The sequence below is a fragment of the Alosa alosa genome, chromosome 21, assembly GCF_017589495.1.
Source record: "Alosa alosa isolate M-15738 ecotype Scorff River chromosome 21, AALO_Geno_1.1, whole genome shotgun sequence".
NCBI classification, from domain to species: domain Eukaryota; kingdom Metazoa; phylum Chordata; class Actinopteri; order Clupeiformes; family Clupeidae; genus Alosa; species Alosa alosa.
The window spans coordinates 18,709,202-18,734,175 of NC_063209.1; the positions used below are offsets into that span (position 1 = coordinate 18,709,202).

General features: G+C 47.1%; 1 protein-coding gene across 1 annotated transcript in view; it reads left to right on the forward strand.

The window, feature by feature from the left end:
- Positions 1-1,011: 1,011 nt before the first annotated feature.
- LOC125286701 (protocadherin Fat 1-like) overlaps positions 1,012-24,974 on the forward strand; it is a 34,060-nt gene continuing 10,097 nt past the window's right edge. The window contains 18 exon segments of the mRNA XM_048231931.1: positions 1,012-4,306; positions 5,369-5,680; positions 6,536-6,597; positions 7,067-7,381; positions 7,655-7,868; positions 8,139-8,207; positions 8,590-8,735; positions 10,401-10,676; positions 10,964-11,174; positions 11,824-13,562; positions 13,564-15,886; positions 16,582-16,778; positions 16,942-17,095; positions 18,090-18,323; positions 20,536-20,928; positions 21,151-21,365; positions 21,830-21,967; positions 24,256-24,453. Coding sequence (XP_048087888.1) covers positions 1,012-4,306; positions 5,369-5,680; positions 6,536-6,597; positions 7,067-7,381; positions 7,655-7,868; positions 8,139-8,207; positions 8,590-8,735; positions 10,401-10,676; positions 10,964-11,174; positions 11,824-13,562; positions 13,564-15,886; positions 16,582-16,778; positions 16,942-17,095; positions 18,090-18,323; positions 20,536-20,928; positions 21,151-21,365; positions 21,830-21,967; positions 24,256-24,453 — 10,491 coding nt within the window.

The window sequence follows — 24,974 nt, forward strand, 5'->3', positions numbered from 1 at the left end:
ACATACATGAGCGATTCTGTAGTCTGAGATTGATGACATCACGTCGGCGGTGATCGCATGTGAACTGAGTTGGAGAAGCACTGCTCCTGCCTCTCCAGTCAGGGGAGTTGCTGGCGCGGAGTAGCCGATTAGGTGTGAACGGTGTGTGCGGTCGACTCCAAACACCTCCTGAACCAGGCTATGTTGAAAGTTGCAATTCTTGTACTGGACATATTACGGAATATTTTATTTTCTTCATAGCCTTTTTTCCGCATGCACCTGAGGCTTTATTAACATTACTGATTGGATTATTCTTTCGCTGAAATGGTAAGCGAATGTCGGTGTAAGAAGATAATCAATTAATGATAATAATATATATACTATAATTCATTTTCTTTGATTAAGCTTTGATCTAAATACAATATAGCCGATGTGAATGTGTCTTTGTTTTTAATTAGTGTATTTGCACAAGCGCATGTGGAAGAACTTCTTATGGTGTGACTAAACGGAGCAGTGTTGTCTCTGTTGACAAGCTTCCAACTGAAAACTTTAAAGCAGAAAAGATAGCCAGTGCAATATTCACAAACATTGATGCGATACCACTTTCAGTTCGTATTGAAAGATTTTGTGGGAACTAGCAAGAAGGTACGCGTTGTTGTTAGGGTCTTAGCCTTAGCCTGCTGTCAAGAAAGAGATAAAGGTGTCAGCACTTGTGTCGTTAACGCACGTTACTAATTCATGGTAGAGTATTGCATTGTTTTATGGCGATACGCACAGTGGCGCCCATAACAAGTTGTTATAGGGTTCATTGAAATGCTGTGGTTGAATGAATTTTAAAACATATTTTATTATGTACACGTTTACTATGTGCACAGCGCCTTCATCTATGCCTTGTACTGTACTTCTTGGTCCTTTCTGATGTGGCTTAATTTTAAGATTCATATAATGCATTGGATCAATTATTTATTTCTTTATTTATTAATTGCTTTGATTTATTTCCTGTCTTCATCCAGGTTTGATGAAGCGAGTGTCATGATGGGGGAATACTCGTCCGTCATACTGGTAATGCATGTCCTCTGGAGCTGTGCAGGGACCCAGAGACAGCAGGCCTTCTCACCCCTGCAGTTCACACAAGCACATTACAATGTCACCATATATGAGAACTCTGCTGCAAAGACGTACGCTGAGGCCCCTCCAAAAATGGGTATATATTTGAGAGACCGGGCTTGGGACATTCGATATAAAATAGACTCTGGAGACAGTGAGAACATGTTCAAAGCGGATGAGTTTCTGCTGGGGGACTTCAGCTTTCTACGCATACGGACTAAAGGAGGCAGCTCGTCCACCCTGAACCGGGAGATCAAAGACCGTTACGAGCTCACGGTGACGGCCCACGAGAGGCTCTGTCGCGCCGAGGCTCAAACGCGAGTGGTCGTCCGCGTCCTCGACACCAATGACCTCCGGCCGCTCTTCTCGCCGACCTCCTACAGCGTCTCCGTCCCCGAGAACACGGCCCTGCGGACGAGCGTGGGCAGGGCGGCGGCGACGGACGCCGACATCGGCACTAACGGGCAGCACTACTTCAGCTTCAGGCAGTGGACGGACGTGTTCGCCGTCCACCCCGCCAGCGGCGTCATCACTCTGACGGGAAAACTGGATTATAGCGAGGCCAAGCTGTATGAGCTGGACATCCTGGCAGAGGACCGGGGTCTGAAGCTCTACGGCAGCATCGGTGGCAGTGGCGCTGAGGGCATTGGTGGTGGGGGCGGTGGCAGCAGTGTGGCTAAGCTGACCGTCCACGTGCTGCCCGCCAACGAACGGACACCTGTCATCACAGCTGTCCCCGTCACTCCCTGGAACACGACCCAGGACCCCACGTACGCCGTGGTGACAGTGGACGACGGCGACCCAGGGCTGAACGGGGAGATCGCCTCACTGACCATCGTGGCCGGCGACCCGCTCCAGCAGTTCATAGTTGTGCGGATGGGCCCAGGCAGCAACGAGTACAAGATCAAAGCTGTGAAAGAGGTGGAGTGGGAGGGTCACCAGTTCGGCTACAATCTGACCCTGCAGGCGCAGGACAGGGGCAGTCCACCAAAGTTCTCCTCTGTCAAAGTCGTGAGGCTGCAGCCCCCTCAGCATTTCATAGACCCGCCCAAGTTTGAGAGACCTATCTACACAGTCAGACTGAGCGAATTCGCACCTCCCCACACGTCTGTGATTAGGGTGAGAGCTCAGCCTAACAGCCCTCTCATCAGGTATTCACTAAAGCCCAGAGCTCACCAGCCATTGGGTCCTTTCACCATCAACCCTAAGACAGGCTTGATAACAACAACGCAGACAGTGCAAGCCGATCATATCAGCAAATATGAATTCGAAGTCATTACCAGTGACAGACAAGCCACCACCAAAGTAGTCGTTGAGGTGATTGATGAAAATAACAACACTCCAAAATTCACTCAGCCATACTACACTGTGAGTGTTAATGAGCATGTTCCACTCAGGACCAGCGTCCTAGCCATCAGCGCGAGCGACGCCGACGAAGGTGAGAATGGCTATGTGACCTACACCATTGCCAACGTGACCCCGCTGCCTTTCCACATAGACTATTTCACAGGTGTAATCACCACCACCGAGGACTTGGACTACGAGCTCATGCACCGCGTCTTCAGCCTCAGAGTGCGCGCGTCCGACTGGGGCTCGCCTTTCCGCCGAGAGGCCGAGACGACCGTTTCAATTACGCTGAACAACTTGAACGACAATGCGCCTTTGTTCGAGAACATTGACTGTCAGCTCACTGTGCCAAGATCCTTCAGCGTTGACGAGACGATAGCCGTCATCTCTGCCATCGACATGGATGACTTGGGTGTAGTGCAGTATGAAATTAAAGCTGGGAACAAGTTGGGGCTCTTTGGCCTCCACCCAGAGTCGGGCATACTGTCACTTAAAAAGCCATTAGACTCTGGAGCGGCTGTGAAAATGACTTTGCACACTTTGGAAATAGCTGCGAACGACGGCGAGAACTCGAGTCCTCCGCTGTTCATGAACATAACGGTCGTGACAGGTGTAGAACGGGTCAGCTCCAAGTGTGTCGACACCGGCGTCGCCAGGGACCTGGCCGGGCGGCTGCTCTTCGGAAGTGCGAAGCGCCGGGGAGAATTTGAGGAGTCGTACACAGATGTTAATTTGGTTAATCAACATCCTCCACGGCTGATGGCGCCTCCTAATTTACTCGAGGTGAAGGAGGATGTGGATGTCGGAACAGAAATTCTTCAGTTCAGGGCGACAGATGCAGATAGTGGTTTCAATGGGAAACTGTTTTTTGTCATTTCAGGAGGAAATCTTGAGAGTTGTTTCTCCATAGACACAGACACAGGCAGACTTGTTCTAGATGAACCTCTGGACAGAGAAACCACAGATCAGCACACTCTAAACATCACTGTTTATGATTTGGGATCACCCCAAAGGTCTGTGTCACATATTCTTAAAATCAAAGTGCTAGATGCCAACGATAATAGCCCTCAGTTTCAGCAACGGGAGTACTCCATTGAAATAAGTGAGGACACAGCAGTAGGGACAGACATTATTCAGCTGCAAGCCACAGATACAGATCTGGGAGCAAACGGGGAGGTCAAATACAGTTTCCTGACACAGACAGACCAGTTCCACATCAATGAGAAAACAGGCATTGTAACTGTAAAAGGCATGTTGGATAGAGAGTCCCACGCGTCCTTTACTCTCAAGGCGGCCGCATGCGACAGGCCTGTGGACGAGCCTGAGCTCATTTCCATCGTGATACTCAGAGTGATACTCGGAGACGTCAATGACAACCCACCCGTGTTTTCACACCGCCTGTACCGCGCCAGGGTCCCAGAGGACCTCCCGGTCGGGTCAGTCGTGGCCTGGCTGGAGGCGCACGACCCAGACGCAGGCCTCGCGGGGCAGGTGCGCTACAGTCTGGGGGACGACGGAGACGGCGCCTTCCAGGTGGACAAAGTCAGCGGGGCAGTGAGGATCTGGCAAAGTTTGGATTTCGAAAAGAGACAGGTGTACAACTTGACCGTCCGAGCGCGGGACAAAGGCAAGCCGGAGCCCCTGACGTCTGTGTGCCACGTTGTGCTGGAGGTTGTTGACGTTAACGAGAATCTCCACCGGCCCACCTTTCCTTTTTTTACCAACTCGGCGTACGTGAGCGAGGACGCCCCAGTTGGAACTACAGTCCTAAAAGTGATGGCAGCAGACAAAGACCCAGGTAGAGACGGAGAGGTCAGATACACCATAGGGGATGGGTCTGGCCTGGGAGTGTTTGGCATCAATGAAGAAACTGGTGAGTAGTCAACCACTAAATGTGCCATTAAATAATCTCTTATGAAAAGTAACTCCAATTGCTCCAATGACTGACCTGGAGAACAGAGGCCAGGGGCCCAAAGAGCTACTGACCTATAAAAACAGGTTGTAGTGCCAGTCCAGCAAAGGCTGTGTTTGTTGTCCATTTAACATGTCCACACCACACTGGATGAGTCATAGCATTACAGGCTGCCTGCTGGGTGAGAGGTGTGTGCGCACGCACACACACACACACACACACACACACACGTCATACACACACACACATGCACACACATACACACACACACACATGCACACACATACACACACACACACACACACACACACACACACACACACACACACACACACACACATCATACACACACGCATGCACACACACACACATACACACATCATACACACACACACACACACATACACACATCATACACACACACACACACACACACACACACACACACACACACACATCATACACACACGCATGCACACACACACACATACACACATCATACACACACACACACACACATACACACATCATACACACACACACACACACACATACACACATCATACACACACGCATGCACACACACACACATACACACATCATACACACACACACAACTGCCCAACATCACCACATCAATCCTCCTGCCTCCTGTCTTCCTCAGGTCACAATTTGTACAGCCAGCATTATGCAGATGGGGTCAAATCAGGTGACCCCAGGTTAATAGAGGCTGGAGGAAATATTATTTTTCTTTTTTTAGCACTTTCATGAAAAATGTACTGTGTTGAACCTTACAGGAGAATAATGAGGCCGAAATATGCAAATCTTCCATAGAAGGCTTGGCAGTGTTTGCTATGCAAATTGTTTGAGCTGTCTTACCATCACATGACAGTTATTTTATGACCACACTCTTGCTGCTATCTTTGCCTGTTCTTGCTTCCCACCGTTGCATCTCTGACGTCCATGAAACTTGACCTTTACAGATCATGTAGCACAAAATGTTTCTTCTGCTGCTTTTTCTAGGTGTTATATTCACCCAAGAGACGCTTGATCGCGAAACCACAGGTCAGTACTGGCTAACTGTTTATGCCACTGACCAAGGAGTCATCCCCCAGTCGTCTTTTGTGGAAGTGTATATTGAGGTCAGGGACATCAACGACAATGTTCCACAAACCTCGGAACCCATCTACTACCCATCTGTCCAGGAGAACTCCCCAAAGGACACCTCCGTCATCCAGATTGAAGCATTTGACCCTGATACTGGGTCTGACAAGCTGGCCTACAGGATAACCAGTGGGAATCCCCAAGGGTTTTTTGTCATCGATCCCAAGACAGGTAAGTGTCCTAATAATGTATAAGTCTTGGTCACTGATGACATAAGGACAGTATGACAGTATTGCTATAATAATAGTAGCAATATCTAACAATGAAACAATGAGTTTTCATGTTAAGAAAAAACATAATAATACAAACTATAACTGAGTTAATGAGTTAAGTGTGAGGTGAACAGAAGAGTCTTTAAACATTTGTTATTGTCCTAAAATAAAAGTGGATGGCCTCTTATGTTATCAAGGGTTCATTTGACCCTGGGTAGAATTGACACAGTTATCTTCAGATCAACATTTCCATCTCATGTTTTTATGCATATGCATTTCAGTTATCGTTCACATTCTTACACATTTGATGCTTACATCTTCCTCTGAAAGTTTAAACATTCAACCTGACTCTGTTTAAATGATTGCCTGTTACCACGGTGAATACAATTAGAGGAAGATAATAAGGAGACTGCCTAATATGAGTGCACAAGTAAGTACAGAAGTATGCGAGTTGGAACACAGTCTTAGTTTGGATGAGCTCATTTAAATAAAACATGATGTATTTGATACTAAAATGATAGAACAGCAATTCTGCTTGATTTGAATTTGTTTGTAACATAGGAAGTCAAATACAGAGTAATTATCCTCCTGCTGTTATAGGGTGTCCATTTTCCTCACAATGTTGATTGATTTTCAGAGCAGAGAATTTGTATGTGCTGTATCATTATAATGCATTAAGCATGGGCTGAACTGACATGTAATGTCTATATAGTATGTGAACATTTTAACATTAAACATTTAACATTATCTTATAGGAGAAAAGATTATTAGGTCATGGTTAATTGATAACTGGAAGTTTGTCATTTATTCACAGGATTGGTGATGACAACATCCCGCAAATTAGACAGAGAAAAACAGGAGGAACACACTCTCCAGGTAACTCATGTTCACACAAGGAGAGTGATGCAGACTGTGTATGAGGAAATGTCAAAATATCAGTGGCTATGCTATCTGGCTTTATTTGTGCCTGTAAACCAGAGGGAGGCCATTATTCTATGCTTTGCACTTTGCACTTGGCCTGCCATGTAAATGAGGGCCCTAGTACATCAGTGGTAGCCTATGTTTTCTTCAGTATTAACATAATTCAATGATCTTGTACTTCAAAATCCTCACATATCTCTCTGTAAAACAAGTTTGACTTTTGCAGTAGAGATTGGAATTATCCTTAATGTCTAGTTGATTAGTTATTCAAACATGTTTTCACCATCATAATGCCATATTTCCATAATGGCTTTGCACAATGATTCCTGAAACTTTACTTTTTATTGGTAGCTGAGTGAACCAGTTCTCTCAAGGCAGTTTTCTGTGATGTCCATTACACTCCTACATCTTTTGCTCACTACAGATCACTATCACTGACAGCGGCGCTCCAGCGAAGTCTGTTAGTGTTCGAGTGATTGTGAACGTGCTGGATGAGAATGACAACGCTCCTCAGTTCCTGGAGACGGTCTACAGAATCAGGTTGCCAGAGCGGAGCCGGACGCTCGCGAGAGAGCCGGTGTACAGGGTGCTCGCCTCGGACCACGACACAAGCCAAAACTCAGAGATCTCCTACAGCATCGAGGACGGCAACAAACAAGGGAGGTTCTTCATCGACCCCAGGTCCGGGTGGGTATCCACCAGAGAAGCTTTCTCTGCAGGAGAATACAATGTCCTCACGGTAGGTGGCACTTTCGCCCTGACCACCCCCGGCCCCATCTCATTTGCACTGCCAGGTTTTGAATAGAGACCCATGTGGTTGGACACAGTCCAGTTACTCACTGGGTCTTTCTTACCAGTCAGCAACTGCCAAACTTTTCCTACTATCATAAGCACATCCTGTGTGTGTGTGTGTGGGGAAAAAAAGCGAGAGAGAGAAAGAGAGAGAGAGAGAGAGAGAGAGAGAGAGAGAGAGAGAGAGAGATGCTAACGCGCTTACGCTGCACTCTTGCAGATAAGGGCCGTGGACAACGGCCGGCCACAGAGGTCGTCTACCTGCCGGCTGCATGTGGAGTGGATCCCCAGGCCCAAAGTGCCAGCGCAGGCCCTGGAGCTAGACAAGGAGGCGCCGGCCACGTTTACGGTCATGGAGTCGGACAAAGTGGGTCACATGGTGGGGGTCATCCGCACGGTGCTCACTGACTCCCCCGTCTGGTTTGCAATTAAAGGTAGCCGAAGACGAAATAATGCAGCATAATGGATTTTTGAGGCAAAGTAGACTTTGCCTTATGGACCCTTTACTCTGTATCCTGGACGTCCTCTAGTTTCAGGGACATAGAAACCTCTGCGTCTGGCAATTTAGTCTGTATTTTTTATTTTCATTTTCTGATATTAGCGGTAGATGTACACTCTCTTGACTAAGTACTGGACGCTGCGGTGATGCTGATTTTTCTCCTTTCTCCTCTCTGTTTTCTTTGCATGTCCCTTTCACTTTCAAGGAGACGTAGATGCTAAAGAGGTTTTTCAAATCGTTCAGATGGCCTCTGACCGGAATGGTACAGCAGAAGGTATCTGCTGAAAGCTTGTGATCATCCTCTTCTTAAACTCGTCCGCTGCATGCTGTACTGTAGTTGCATTGTGATATAATAGTACTGTTATGGCCAGCAGGCTTATAGTACCTGCATCTGTCTTATTCATAGACTGTATATAGTCTATGCTTTTATTTTGAAATGACTGAATCACATCACTATTGCAGTACAGTGATCTGTGTGTGACTACCAAGTAAATACTCAACTTCAGATGACTGCTGCAAAAGTCATGTGGATTCAGTAATTCATTTCTTCTCTTTTAACTTCCCTTTCATGATGTGAATACAAAACACATACAGATCCCTTCATTGTCAGTACGTTTAGGGAATAAAGAGGAACGTTTTTTTGATTATTTTTGTAGAAACAGGTGGAAAGGATGACAGTAGGTTTGATGTCAACAAGGGCAGTGGAACGCTCATCGTCGCAGGACCGCTTGATGCTGAACAAAATTCAAGTTACAACTTGACCATAGAAGCCACAGATGGGTCCAGGTGCATAACTACACAGGTACTGAAACCTCTTATGTTTATCATACAGAGCACAGACACGCACGCACGCACGCACGCACGCACGCACGCACGCACGCACGCACGCACACACACACACACACACACACATTTGTCCTTTCGAATGGAAAAGGAAGATATTATAGCAGAAACACAGGTGACATGCTGGATTGCATAGTAAAAGAAACTTGTGTAGAAGATGACAAGCCATCATTTTCTGATCATCTTACATAAGGAATGTCTGAGGACAGCAGACCCTCTGTCATTATATTTCACACTCTTGTCAAGGGCATAGGGAAGCACGTCATCTTTCTAACTGCGTTTGATATGAAAGGATTTTTTTTTTTACAGGGCGTGTCTTACCCACAAACTGACTAATGCGTTTTCCCCAAACCATGAATGCAGGAGAGGAGAATTGGTGTCTCTCACATTTCAGGATAACAGCTCTCGAGGAAATTATCCATCAGTCAGGGGAAAAACAGTGGAATGAGTTATGGCACACATTAGGATGAACCTGTAGACCCACGGTGTAATGGTGCATCTTTGAGGGGTTGTTGTGGTGTGTGTGTGTGTGTGTGTGTGTGTGTGTGTGTGTGTCTGTGGCACACTGAGAATGCAGGCTCCCTGTGTCCTCTGTGTTGTGGTGTGGTGTGAGCATACCAGTCCTGAGGCACTGAGTGCATGTGTTCATGGGTGTGGGTGGGTATGCACCAGCCTTATCAAGTCACAGGGGGGACTCGTATATCAGTGGTTGCAGCTCTGCCTGAGGTGCTGGGTGTGTGTGTGTGTGTGTGTGTGTGGGGGGTGCTGTGACCGAGAGTGATATTTCAGACTATCTCTTTGACGCTATCTCTATCTCTCTGCCTCTGACTTTCTCTTTCTGTCTCAGCATGCCTGCCTCTCTTTCTGTCTTTCTGCTCTCTCTCTCTCTCTCTCTCTCTCTCTCTCTCTCACTTTCCCCTTTTCTCTTTTATACTCACACACACATATAGACACATCACCTAATGTCCAATGGTCATACTAGATTACATGATTCCATTTACCTGCTGGTATGTACTTTTTTGCTGATGATGATGATGATGATGATGACGATGACGATGACGATGATGACAGAGCTGATTATAATTATGATAATTATCAGAGTCAATCTGGTGAGAACGAAAATCCCTCTGCTGAATGTACTATGCAAATAGGATTTAGTAAAATGTGAATGTCTAACACAATCGGTCTTCAATCAAAAACATTATGGTTTCATGAAATTGGTTATAATTGGTAAAATGCACCTTACATTGTCACGTTTGTGTTATCAAGCTGTTTTACTGATACAATACAATTTTAAAAAAGCAAACCATGCTATGATCCTGTAATGCTGTACTGATGAACATAGCTGTGGTCCATTTCTCAGTGATTACAGTATATTAGCTCCAGAATGGGAGCAGGAGAATGGATGACCATGTGGGGTGCATCTAATGAACATGCCAGGTGTGATGCCTGCTGAGGGCCAGTATTGTGTAATAACTGTTCATATTCCACAGCAACTGTTACTCCAGTGGAAATGCCTGTTCTCAACACGTCTCCATCTCTCTGTCTGTCTCTTTCTCCCTTTCTCTCTCTCTCTCTCTTGCTCGCTGTATCTCTCTCTCTCTCTCTATTCTTTTCTTCAAAGGTCGTAATTAAAGTGATTGACACAAATGAACACCGACCGGAGTTTTCTCAGGCTGTGTACGAGATTAGCATCCCAGAAGAGACGCAGGCCGGCGCTAAAATCCTGGAGATCCTTGCCACCGATAAAGACCTGAAGAGCAAATTATCTTACACGCTACTGAGCAGCACCGACCCCCTTAGCCTGCAGAAGTTTCGCCTTGACCCAGGAACTGGCTACTTATACACCACTGATCCTCTGGACCATGAAGTCATGAAAAGACACACACTTACTGTAATGGTAAGTTGGCATATATTTGTGCTTGGAGACTGGTGACATGAAGTCATTCAAAGACAAGAATTGAATTTAACATTTTTACTGTGCCAGCGTGTGTTTAAGCAAATGCAGTCAAGTAGCGGTGCGTGTGTGTGTGTGTGTGTGTGTGTGTGTTTCTCCGTGGGTATATTGCCTGACTAAGTGGATCTCACTGAACATATCTCTCCACAAGAGATGTATTGTACCAAAATACCAGAGGCTATTTTGTATGCAATCACAACCATGACCAAGGTCACTTCCTGTATTCACAGGTACGAGACCAAGACATTCCAGTGAAGCGTAATTTGGTGCGGGTGATAGTCAATGTGGAGGACAACAATGACAACGCCCCCTCCTTCACGAGTCCTCGGTACACGGGCCGTGTGTTAGAGACGGCTGCCCTGGGCACTGTGGTGGCGCAGGTGACTGCCCTTGACAAGGACAAAGGGGTGAATGCTGAGCTGCTCTACAGCATAGACTCAGGTATGTCACCTCATTGAGACGTTTCCCTTTTGTTGCAGGTAAAGTCAATTTCATTGAGGATTTTTTTTGTCAGTTAGTCCAAATTAATTAAAAAATATCCCATGAAATGCAGACACACACACATGCACACACATGCGCACACACACACACACACACACACACACACACACACACACACACACCGAAAGAGATAGAAAGAGTGAAAGAGAGCGAGCATCTTCTATCCGGAAGGCAAAATGGGATGCTGATTAATTATGTATTCTTTGGATGAGTGATAATTAATAAAACTTTGTTTGTAATTACTAGATAATTTTAATAATTGCTTCACAGTAATCCCTACTGTTCTGCCTAATCAACACAGCACCAGCTCTGAGATAATTAGCTTCATCTGTTGCATTCCCCTTTGAAAACACCTGAAAAAACAAAAACACACTTGTTCATGCTTTCATCAAGATGAACAAGAAAGTATATTGAAGTAATTCATCTAGTCAGATTCAAAGCTTCACTGGCATGACATATTCATGACAGTGTTCCATTAAGGCACTCAACATAGTTAAAAAAACAAACAAACAAGATTTGATAATTAGATTAAAAATTAAACAGTAACAATGACAACAATGATAAGTTTCTTTCCTTTTTCTTTTCACAGGGAATGAAGGCAACAAATTTGCTATTGATGCGTTTTCTGGAATGATTACCGTCGCCAAGGAGCTCGACAGCAGCAGTGAGAGCCAGTTTATGCTAACCATCAAAGCCTTCGACCAGGGGGAGCCTCCTCGGAGTGCTGAAACAAAGGTCCACATTTCTGTCACCATCTCTGATAACGCCAAACCGAAATTTGCCCTTGAAGAAATCTCGGCAGAAATCAGCGAAGCCGCTCCAGTCGGGAGTTTGGTGACTGTGGTCGAGGCCTCCAGTCAATCATCAGTCACCTACCAGATCAAAGAAGGAAACATTGACTTTGCCTTCGCTATAAATCCAAACTCGGGTGCCATTGTCACACTAAAGCCTTTAGACTACGAGACTAAATCTTTATACAAATTGATTGTGCAAGGTACAAACATGGCTGGATTTGAAAGCAACATGACAGTTTTAGTTCACATTAAGGATGAAAATGACAATGCCCCATTCTTCACAAAAGCTGAATACTTTGGAACGATTAGTGAGTCGGCTGCAATCAAAAGCTTAGTCTTAACTGACGGAAACACCCCCCTGGTCATCCAAGCTACTGACATGGACACAGACCTGAACGGCAGACTCGTGTACGAGATTGTAGAGCCAGACGCACGGAACTACTTTGCCCTCGACTCCAGCACAGGTGCATTTCAGACAGCGTCAGAGCTCGACTACGAGCAGAGGACCACTTTCCAATTTACTGTGCAGGCCCACGATACTGGCGCCCCACGGTTATTTACTAGCAGCACTGCCAGAGTGACCATCCAAGTCATTGATGCTAATGACTGCACACCCAAATTCAGCCAGGACTTATATGAAGCGACTCTCCTTCTGCCAGCATACCAAGGGGTAAGAGTTATAGCGGTGAATGCAACAGACAACGACTCGCTAGCCAATGCCAAATTGCTTTTCTCTATTTCAGATGGCAATATTGGAGACAAATTCAGAATTGATGCCGTTTCTGGTGGCATTTTTATCCAGAATGCTACCCAGCTTCGTAGCAGGTACAGACTCACCGTGAGGGTGTCTGATGGCCGATGGCAGAGCACTTCAGTGGTGAAAGTTGCGGTGAAGGAGAACAAAGATCCGAACTTGCAGTTTACCCAAAAAATATATACAGCTGTCGTGCGAGAGAATTCCTCAGAGAGGAAAACCCTCGCCATAGTGTCCACGGTAGGGAGGAAGACTAACGAGCCTCTCTTTTACACCATTCTCAACCAAGATGGCCACTTTGAAATAGGTCAAACCTCAGGGGTTCTCTTTACAACTGGAAAACCGTTTGATCGAGAGGAGCAAGACATGTATGAGGTTGTGGTTGGTATTACAAGAGAACCAAAGTCACCCAAGGTCGTTTCCCATGTTCTGGTCAGAGTCACAATTGAGGACGTTAATGATAGTCCACCAGTGTTTGTGAACCTGCCCTATCATGCCCTAGTTCAGATAGACGCGGAAGTGGGCCAAATTATTAGACAGATGTCTGCTGTCGACCAGGACACTGGCAGAAATGCAGAGGTCAAATACCTCCTGAATGAGCACAAGTATTTTCAGATGTCCTCCTCAGGAGACATCACTCTTAAGAGGCCTTTTGATCTGGAGACCCTAAACACAAAGTTTGTACTAAGTGTGGTCGCACAAGATGGAGGAGAGCCCGCTCTGTCCTCCACAGTTGAGGTTGAAGTGACGGTCCTAAACAAGGCTGCCCCCATTTTTGAAAAAACCCTTCTACAACATTGAAATATCCGAGAACATCCTGCCACACACTTCAATTCTGCAAGTTCAGGTGAATGGTTTGAATGGCCCCAGGGCTGTGTACAGCATCTTTGAAGGGGATCCTCTTAGTCATTTCTCCATTAGCTTCAACTCGGGGGTCATTAGCGTCGTTCAGACTCTGGATTACGAGGTCCACCCTGCTTATAAATTGAGAGTGCGAGCCACAGATGCTGTGACTGGCTCTCATTCAGAGGTTTTTATCGACATCATATTGCTGGATGTCAATGACAATGCCCCAGTGTTTGAAATGGATACCTACAAAGTCACCCTCTCGGAGTCCGTTGTGATTGGCGCATCAGTGCACCAGGTGAAGGCTGTAGATGCTGATTTTGTGAGTAATAAATTAGTCTCCTATGAGCTGTTGGAGCCTGAGGGCTCTGTCTCCACTTTTTTCCAGATTGACTGCGACACAGGGGTCATCTCCACTACCAGCCTTTTAGATTATGAAACAAAGTCACAACACACTCTCAGACTAAGGGCTGTGGACAAAGGTACCCCTGCCTTGACCAGCGAGGCTTCATTGATCATCAACGTGTCGGATGTCAACGACAACCCGCCCACGTTCACGCAAGGCTCTTACGACATTGCTGTTAGTGAGCTGGCCACTCAAGGCCACTTTGTTCTAAGTGTCCAAGCAGCCGACGCCGATGTCTCAGATGCTGGCAAGCTGGAGTACTTTTTCCTCTCAGGCAACGAGCGGGGACACTTTGCTCTAAATAAAAAGACTGGACAAGTAGTCATGTCAAATCACCAGCGGAGTGGCATGCAGCCCTCGTACAGCATGAACGTGCTGGTGACGGATGGCGTTTTCAGAAGCTCTGCTGAGGTGAACATCAAAGTGATCCGTGAAAACTTGCACAGCCCTACTTTTGCCCAGAGCCTGTATGCCGTTGAGCTCCCGGAGAATTCCCCCATTGGCACACTGGTCACGGAAGTCAAAGTCACAGACAGAGACGAAGGGGTGAATGGCCAAGTGAAATATTCTATAGTCAACGAGGTCACGAGAGATAAGTTTGCCATTGACACTGATGGACAGATCTACACTCTGGAGAGCTTCGATAGGGAGAACAGCCTTGAGAAAGCAATAGCTATACATGTAATGGCGAAAGATGGCGGCGGCAAAGTTGGATTTTGCACTGTCAATGTGATCATCACAGACATGAATGACAACACCCCTCAGTTTGTTGTGTCTGAGTACAATGTGTCAGTTCCTTGGGATAGCCCTACAGGAATGTCCATCGTCAAAATAACCGCTATTGATGTGGATGAGGGAATCAATGCTGACATTCTGTATGAAATTGACTCGGAGGTGCGTCACTTTGACATTCACCCCCAGAGTGGTGTTATCACCGTAAAGCAAAGCCTGTTTGGTTTTGAGAATTATCTCTACACTCTCTATGTGAAGGCCAGGGATTCCGGAACGCCACAGAAGCACTCGTTTATTCCCGTTAATATCGTGGTGGTGCCGTCGCACGTGTCACTTCTTGAGTTTGTGAAGCCGTCCTTGCAGCTGACGATCGCAGAGGACCTCCCTGTTGGGACCGAGATGGACGTGATCCAGGCAGAGGGTGGTGAGCCGTCAGTGACGTACAGCCTCGTGAGAGGCAACATCGCCGAGAGCAACCGAGAGGATGTGTTTGTCATCGACAGTATGACTGGTGTGCTGAAACTAGTAAAGCGTCTGGATTACGAAAGCACCCATTGGTATGGCCTCACGGTGCAGGCCAGCAGACTTCAGGAGGGGATGGAGATCTTGTCTTTGATGGAGGTGACGGTTGAGCTGAAGGACGTGAACGATAACAGCCCCCAGTTTGATTCTGACCCGTACGAGGCTTACGTGGTGGAGAACTCTCCAAGGCAGACATCGGTCATCCAGGTTAGGGCCTTCGACCTGGACACGGGAACGAACGGCCAGGTGACGTATAGCCTGGACGAGAGCCAGGAGCGGCCTGAGGTCCTGGAGCTGTTCGCCGTGGAGGAAACCACGGGCTGGCTGGTCACACTGAGGGAGCTGGACCGCGAGCAGAGAGAGAGGTACACCATATCGGTCATCGCCTCGGACCAAGGCAAGGAGCGGCAGATGATGGCCACTGCTGCGGTGGAGGTGACTGTGGTGGACGTCAACGACAACCCACCGCGCTTCGCCGAGGAGGTCTTCAAAGCCACGGCGAGGGAAGATGACTCACCGTCTACAGTGGTTGCTGTGTTTAGTATCGCTGATGCAGACAGTAAGGAGACAAACAGACAAATCAGCTGCTACATCACAGGTGAGCAGAGAAGTTTCTTAGGAGTTGTCACAAAAAAGCAGAAAAATAGAACAATTTCTCAAAGTATTTTGTGTTGTGGCAATCGTAATTTTTCCTCGGAAGCCAGGTTTTTGTTTGGATTATAATAGATAATAAGTCAGCATTGTGCTCTAAAAGTATACTACATGCCGCTTTGGTAGGAGCCCATTCTGTTGGACTGTTCTGAGCTACAAATGGTCATTCACATTGGTAAATACGCTGCATTTCCAGGAGGACTAGATATCGAAAAAACAAACAAAACAAAAAAGAAAAAAATACTGAATCCCTGAACACAACAGGAAGGGCACGATGTGCATCTGCGGAGTAATACGCAGGGCCTATTCAGCGGCGACAGCACTTCAATTACACTGTGGCCATTGTTGTCTTTGTTCAACCACTGTGCTATTATTTCACAGATGTACTGTATTACAAAGCTAGTTACGATAAACACATCAGATGTCCTCCTCTGCAGTCCTGGTCATTAGACCCCAGTCAGTTCTGTGTATGTCTCTTTGCCTGGATAATAACAATGTTTTGTATTTGTATTGATTTTGTGTGTGTGTGTGTGTGTGTGTGTGTGTGTGTGTGTGTGTGTGTGTGTGTACTTGTCTCTGTGTGTGTGTGCATGTGTGTGTGTGTGTGTATGTGCGTGTGTGTGTGTGTGTGTGTGTTCTCAGGTGGGGACCCTGTAGGGCACTTTGGCATTGAACAGAGTCATGGTGAGTGGCGACTGACTGTGAGGAACCCTCTGGACAGGGAGAAAAGGGACAATTACCTCTTAAACCTCACAGCTACAGATGGCACCCATTTGGCCAGAGCAGCTGTGGACATCGAAGTCCTGGACGCCAACGACAACAGTCCAGTTTGTGGAAAGGTAAAGACCAAATGAAGTGCCCAATTACAGCAGACTGTACATGTGTGCGGGCCCTTAGTGTTGTAATGACACACCTTGTCCCTTGGCTCAGTGTGTGCGTGCGTGCGTGCGTATCTATGTGTGTGTGATTTTCTGCTGATGTGCGTTCCGATGTGTTCTTCAGAGTGTGTACGCTGGAACGGTTCCTGAGGACGCGCCGGCTGGCCTGCTGATCTTACAGGTGTCGGCCACTGATGCGGATGTCCATGGCAACGCAGAGATAACCTACCAGCTGTCTGGAGATGGGGCCGAACGCTTCAGCCTGCATCCGACCACAGGTAGAACATACACACACGCGCGCATGCGCGTGCACACACACACACACACACACACACACACACACACACAAATGCGCGCGCACACACACACGCGCGCACGCGCACACACACACACACACACACACACACATGCGCACACACACACATGCGTGTGCACACACACACACACACACACAGAGATTAGAAAAAAAGCTCTTTCCGTCCATTTGTTATGGTCTTATTAAACTAGCATATTATATAGCATAGAACACCATTTGTTTCACACAGGTTCCTGAACATCCGCAGCCCCTGGCAACTGCTAACTGCTACATGAAAATGACACAACAATCTGCTGTGAAAACACATCTTGCCAAATGTCCATATGTGCAGCATCCTGTTTAAGGTCCCATGGCCACATCAGCTAAAAAGTAAATTCTCAGTCAATTTTCAGTCTCAGTGCTCTTCCCTCAAAGAGTAAAATCTAGATACTGGTGCTCAGATATGCATATATACAGTATATAAATATGCAAAGCGTGTCCACTGGTCTCCACAGCACTGGTACTGTATGGCTGCTCTCCTTTAGAGGTCCCTAAGTGGGGACACCCCCCCTCTAGTTGTCCCTATGGAGGGGCAATGGAGGAGGCCGCTCTGTGCCAGGAGATTGAGATGCATAATGAGGAGGGTGTCTGTATGTCTAAGAACCAGGCGCTATCAGGGGAGGTTCTCTCTCAGGCTTTACACTACCATGAGTATAAAGCAATTTTTTTGTCTCAGGGTTTTCCAAGCCACCATTATTAACATAAGAAGGCATTTGCCCCATTTGTGTGCATTTAGTAGAGTTTAATCTTTATCAATATCAGGGAAATGGAAAATAGGGATGCTTGGCGCTGTCCAGTAGTTTTACGTTTTTCCGTATGAATTATGCAAAACACAGTCAGGTTTGTGCATTAACAGTTGGTAGAGGGACTTTTAGATTGTCTTCCATCTCCAAGTTTTGCCTTTCTCTCTTTTGAAGGTGAGCTGAGATCTCTCTTGCCCTTGGACCGCGAGGAGAGGCAGGAGTTTAAGCTCACAGCGCAAGCACAAGATGGAGGGGGTCTCTCCTGCCAGGTCGCCGTGGAGATAGCCGTGGCCGATGTCAATGACAACCCGCCGCGGTTCACACCGGACGCCCATCACTTCAGCGTGGCGGAGAACACGGAGCCTGGGACCTATGTGGCCCAGATGCAGGCCGTGGACCCGGACACTGGTAGGTGGGGTCATTTAGGGGCAGCCGTGGCCTACTGGTTAGCACTTCGGACCTGTAACCGGAGGGTTGCCGGTTCGAACCCCGACCAGTAGGCACGGCTAAAGTGCCCTTGAGCAAGGCACCTAACCCCTCACTGCTCCCCGAGCGCCGCTGTTGATGCAGGCAGCTCACTGCGCCGGGATTAGTGTGTGCTTCACCTCATTGTGTGTACACTGTGTGCTGTGTCTGTTTCACTAATTCATGGATTGGGATAAATGCAGAGACCAAATTTCCCTCATGGGATCAAAAGAGTATATATATACTTATACTTATATACTAAAAGAGTATATATACTTATACTTATACTTATCTGAAGGTGCGAAAGACAACTGTGTCCCGGCTTGCCTTTCTGCACACTATCAAACACAAAACAAACAGCGTCGAGAAGTCACAGAAATATAGCAATCAATCGCTTACGACCAACAATATACCTCATCCTCATTCAACTTCATCAACAGCCATTATTGTACAGGATTGTACATTTACTCCTTATTTCTTTTTGTTTGTTTAACTAATTATTTAGTATTATCTGTGGAACTAATTATCCTGGGTCTCTCACCTCTCATTCATCTGTAGTATATTCATTGATTGTGAATGGTAACATGTGAAGTGCATCTGTGCTAGGGGCTACTACCTATTCAGTCTTCAGTGATCTATGGTATCAGTTGGATACCCAGAATGCAGTGCACTGTCTGCTCTGCCACATTCGCTGTGTGCACACCTCCTGTTGCCTGTCAGCATCATGCTGTAGTGGCTCACGCATGCATTTCTCATTGCTATCCTCTGGGAACAATTAAATGCTTGGTAAGATGGCAACTGAGGTTTTGCGCTGAATTTTAAAGCAAAAGTCAGTCACCTTCCAGTGGGATTTTTTCCCTTGTTGAAAAGATGTCCCTTTTGCTTGCTACAGGGCATTGACTGACATTTTTGCTGTTTGTTTTGCGTGTTCTGTGCTCTTTTTTTTCCGATTTGAAGAGTGACATTTTGAGGTCTTTTACAGAAGAGTATAGTGAGAACAGTGGTAGGTCTACACCTCGTACTCACCCACGATAGGAGGAGCTGAAAATGTGAAACAAAGTCTGTCAAGCTGTTACTCATCAAAGGCTGCTGCTGTTGCTGGGTGGGTTTTTGCCCACCCCCCCCCACACACACACACACACACCTCCCCTTTCACTAACAAACAAGATTGTGTTCACAAATCAAATAGCATAAGCAGCACGCTGCACAATGACAGAACAGGCATCCCTGTAATCACCGTTTGTGTCTCGCCGCTGCGTTCATCAAGTTGGTTCATCACCGTTGAAGTTGGCAGCGTTGTTTCTGTGGTTAATGGGGGAGTGCTAAGTGATGGAGCCCAATTGACTCACTGGCCATATTTCCATCAGGGTTGTTTGCCAGCATGGCAGTTGGTCAGACAATAGGTCAGTAATAATAGAAGTCTGGGCTGCCCTGCACACTCCTCCTCAGTGATATCACGATCAAGGGGAGACAGCTATAATCACTACTCTTCTGTTCAAGGCAAGCTTGAAGCACGAAGGTTGTTTTCAGCAGCACTACACGCTACAGTGTTTTGTATGTGACTGACCACTGCAAAACTGCCCATTGTTTGTTTTGATGCTTTGACCTTTTATTTGTTTGTGTCTCTTTGGGCCCTACTCTAAATGATGAGCCAAGTGCAAAGTCTAGAGTTGAAATTAAGCTAATTCAATAACTAAGCAAACATCTATTTAAAGTTGAAATGAAGCTAATTCAATAATTAAGCAAACATCTATTTAAAGTTGAAATGAAGCTAATTCAATAATTAAGCAAACATTTATTTAAATTTGAATAAAGCTAATTCAATAACTAAGCAAACATCTATTTAAAGTTGAAATGAAGCTAATTCAATAACTAAGCAAACATCTACTGTATTTATTAGGAAAACTCTATGCATAAACACTGGTGGGTAAGCGCAATGCTCCCATAAGCCCCACAATAGCTGTACTTCATGCTTGAGACTCAGTTGCCAGAGGTTGCACTTTGCAGGCCATTCAGACGAGGGCTCTTTGTGTTTGTTGCGTTGGTCTGTGTCTGCTTCTCATGTCTCTGTTCTGTTTGTCCTCCTCTTCTTTCTTTTCTATCCTTCTTTCTTTTTTCTCTTCTTCTCTTTCCTCTGCTGTTTTGTTTTTTAAAGGGATGAATGGCAAAATCCTGTATTCGTTCGAGGACTCGGCCGGAGGCCTGTTTTCCATCCAGGAACATTCAGGAATCATAAGTTTGGAGAGGTCCCTTGACCCCAGTGTCCAGGCCACCTACACACTCCGAGTCCGCGCCACTGACCAGGGCACGCCCCGTCAGCTGTCTTCGCTCAGCTCGGCGACTGTCACTGTCCGCACCGCTGCCGACAGCCCGCCCGCGTTCCAGCTCCGGGAGTACGTGGCGACCGTCCCCGAGGACGTCTCCATGGGAACGCAGATCCTCCGCGTCTTCGCCAGCGGCGGGGACTCTGGTGCGCGGCGCGGCGAGATCGCCTACTCCATCACCGGCGGCAACGAGCAGGGAGCGTTCAGCATCAACTCCCGCACGGGTGCGTGGCATCCTTCAGCTCGCTCGCACGGCTCACGCCATCACTCAACGCCGCATCGTGTCACGTCACCTTCAAGTCACACACCGCCTCAACGGCCATGACGGCGAAGGATAATTGTTTTCCGAGAAGGTCTCGGTGCAGACTGTGTGTGGCCCATTTCTAATGAAACGTCTCTTCTGTATCCCCACCCCACCCCACCACCCTCCCTCCCTCCATCCACAGGCGACATCTTTGTGATCGAAAGTCTGGATTACGAATCATCCCATGAGCACTTCCTGACTGTGGAGGCCAAAGTGGAGGGGAAGGAGCCATTAAGTGACATCGCCTCTGTTCAAGTCAACGTGACGGACGTCAACGACAACAGCCCTGTCTTCAGCCAGGGGGTGTACTCAGCGGTGGTCAGCGAGGACGCCAAGCCAGGGACCGCTGTGGTGACCGTGAGTCCTCTGTGCCATCTTTAACATACCCCTTTGGTTTTGTACAGAATGGCCTTTTTGGTTGGTGTATTTTTCTAATGCGAGTCAATGTATCCCAAAACATGTTGAGGCCTTCAGTCACATTTTGATATAATATGATATTATACAGTAATTTGGGGTTGCGATTCAATATGCCTGTTCAATTTAACTTGGTTTAATTGGTAATTTGGTTGAATGTCCTCCTAAAACTTTTTTCTTGGTTTACTAAAATAGCTCCATTTCAGATATAATAAAGTCTGTGAGCTTTGTATGTGAATAATCAAAATGTAAAATTTCACACCGTCCACAAAAATGGAAAGCCTCCACCAAGTAGTTTGTTCACCACACCGTGTCTGCATGCATAAAATCATCTGCAGTGTGATATCATGGTCTACAGCAGGACATCAGTATTGACCTGGTGTGACATACGTCTGTTGCCTCCTCAGATCACGGCCAGCGACACTGATGGGCCCGCCAACAACCGCGTCCGATTCTCTATCATCAGCGGCAACCAGGGGACTCCGTTCATCATCGACGCAGTTAGCGGGGAGCTGCGAGTGGCCCGGCCACTAGACAGAGAGCAGGTGAGGCCACCTGCCACGGTGTCTGACAGGCTCTCTCTCTCTCTCTCTTTTTCTCTGTCACTCTCTATCTCAGTCTCTCTCTCTTTCTCTCTCTCTCTCTCTCTTTTTCTCTGTCACTCTCTCTATCAGTCTCTCTCTCTCTGTCAGTCTCTCTATCTCAGTCTCTCTGTCTCTCACTCTCTCTCTCAGTCTCTCTCTCTCTTGCTCTCTCCCTTCTCTCCACCTCAGACAGAGATAAATGTAGACACCGTTTGAGGGGGAGAGAAGACTTCTCAAAGCTTTGATGGCGTTGCAAGCGCTAAGCTTCATTTCCCTCAAAGTGCCACTGAGGTGATTTAAGGCTGTGATTTTTTTTCTCTCTTTCACTTTTTTCTCCCCTTTTCCACTTTTTTCTCTCTTGATGTCCCCTTCTGACTTTCTCTTTTCCCATCCCTTCTTCCTCTTCTCTCTCTCTTTTTCTCTGTTTGTCTGTTTCTCTCTCTCTCTGTCTTCTTTTTTTCATTTCACTCTCTTTTTGTCTGTCTATCTATGCCTCTCTCTTTTGTCTGTCTCTCCTCCTCTCTCTCTCTCTCTGTGTTCTCCCCCTTCTCTCCTCCCCTCTCCTCTCTCTCTCTCTGTTCTCCCTCTGTTCTCCCCCTTCTCTCCTCCCCTCACCTCTCTCTCTGTCCGTGTTCTCCCCCTTCTCTCCTCTCTCTCTCTCTATCTCTGTTCTCCCTCTGTTCTCCCCCTTCTCTCCTCCCCTCTCCCCTCTCTCCCTCTGTTCTCCCCCTTCTCCTCCCCTCTCCCCTCTCTCTCGCTGTTCTCCTATTCTCTCCTCCCCTCTCCTCTCGCTCTCTGTTCTCCCCCTTCTCTCCTCCTCTCTCTCTCTCTCTCTCTCTCTCTCTCTCTCTGTTCTCCCTCTGTTCTCCCCCTTCTCTTCTCCCCTCTCCTCTCTCTCTCTCTCTGTTTCTCCCCACTCCCTCCGTTTCTCTCTCTCTCTCCTCCCACTGTCCTCCACTCGAACGTAAAATGAGATCCTGGCCCTGACCATCCTGACGGTGACGGTCCATCCAAATCCAGCAGCACTGCGATCACCATCGACGTGTCGGACGCAAACGATAATCCACCCGTCTTCACCCGGGCAAACTACAGCCTTGTCATCCAGGTAAGACGAGAGCTGCCAAGCCAGGCTTCAGATGGACGTGACAAGCCCAGGAGTCCTGTCCAAATCCCCGCTGCGATCCCCGTTTAAAGGAGACAGAGGAGGTAGCACTCTTAGATTAGATCTGAGCTCTAGCCACCTGCTCCCTTACATTTTCATTTAGCTGTCACTTTTATTGGAGTGAAGTCACATTTTATTGGATGAAGTTCAGGTATTGTAGCTGAATTGCACTGTGGAATGCAAACTCATCATCAGTGTTGTTGTCACTTTGCTGTCCAAGACAAGTTACAGGAGGGGCCCTCACTAGCAGGGGAGAGAGCAGCACTCTCTCTATGCTGTTACAGGAGCAGCACTCTCTCTATGCTGTAACAGGAGCAGCACTCTCTCTATGCTGTAACAGGAGCAGCACTCTCTCTATGCTGTTACAGGAGCAGTCCTCTCTCTCTCTATGCTGTTACAGGAGCAGCACTCTCTCTATGCTGTAACAGGAGCAGAACTCTCTCTATGCTGTTACAGGAGCAGTCCTCTCTCTCTCTATGCTGTTACAGGAGCAGCACTCTCTCTCTCTCTCTATGCTGTTACAGGAGCAGCCCTCTCTCTCTCTATGCTGTAACAGGAGGGCCCCTCAGCAGCACTCTCTCTCTCTATGCTGTTACAGGAGCAGCACTCTCTCTCTCTATGCTGTAACAGGAGCAGCCCTCTCTCTCTCTATGCTGTTACAAGAGCAGCCCTCTCTCTCTATGCTGTAACAGGAGGGCCCCTCAGCAGCCCTCTCTCTCTATGCTGTAACAGGAGGGCCCCTCAGCAGCACTCTCTCTCTCTATGCTGTAACAGGAGGGCCCCTCAGCAGCACTCTCACTCTAGTCTCCTCCTCTGCTCTAGTCTGTGGTCACACTCGGGGCTGAGGGCACTCACTCTGAAGGGAGACAATGTAAACACACCTTTAAACTTTGGGAAACCGCCAGCTCTCTGACAGAAAACAAGTGCTTGTCAAACCTTTGGCTCTTCTCCTCCTTCTCCACAGATTAGACTGGACAAGCCAAACTAGGGTAGAGATCCAGAGTCTATTCTGTGACCGGTCAATGCTTAGAGCTCCCCCTAGTGATGACTACTGAAATGATCAGTTTGACCCCCGCTCTTTTTCCAGGAAAGCATCCCCATATCCAGCAGTATCCTGCAGCTCCAGGCCACGGACGGTGACGCACCTCACAATGGCCCCCCCTTCACCTTCTCCATCGTGCGCGGTGACGAGAGGGGCGCCTTCCGGATGGATCCGCAAGGAACACTCACCACACGCTCCCCACTCAGCCACAGAACTCAGGAGAACTATCTGCTGCGCGTGAAGGTCAGTAGCGTTGGTGGTCCCTCAGTGTTGGAACAACGTGGAGGAAACAAGCTATAAACAAACAGCTGTTAGTGCTGTTATTGGCTCGTTTGAGGATACAAGGACGAAGGGGACACCAGGTGTAGGCCAGGAAATGTTTGCCATACAAACAAAGACTTGACCTAATCCCTGTGGTCATATCACATTTGGGTCAGTGGAATTACATTTCTTTAGAGCTTGTTTTTGTCCAGAGCACTTGGAGAAGAACTAGTCAGCGAGAACCCAACCAAAGCAAGAGCTGTGAAAACAGAATGATAAAGCTCCCTCTGCTGTTGAAAACGACAAATGTCATTACATTAATATTCACAATGTGTTCACATCCTTGAACACAGACCACACTTTGCAAATGACCACATGACATGTGTCATTATCCTCTAATGACCACATGACATGTATCATTCTCCTCTAAATTACTCTACTGTTTTTCAAGAGTGACAATATTAGAATGTTCTTTTGTATCTTTAATATTTTATGTGTTTGTA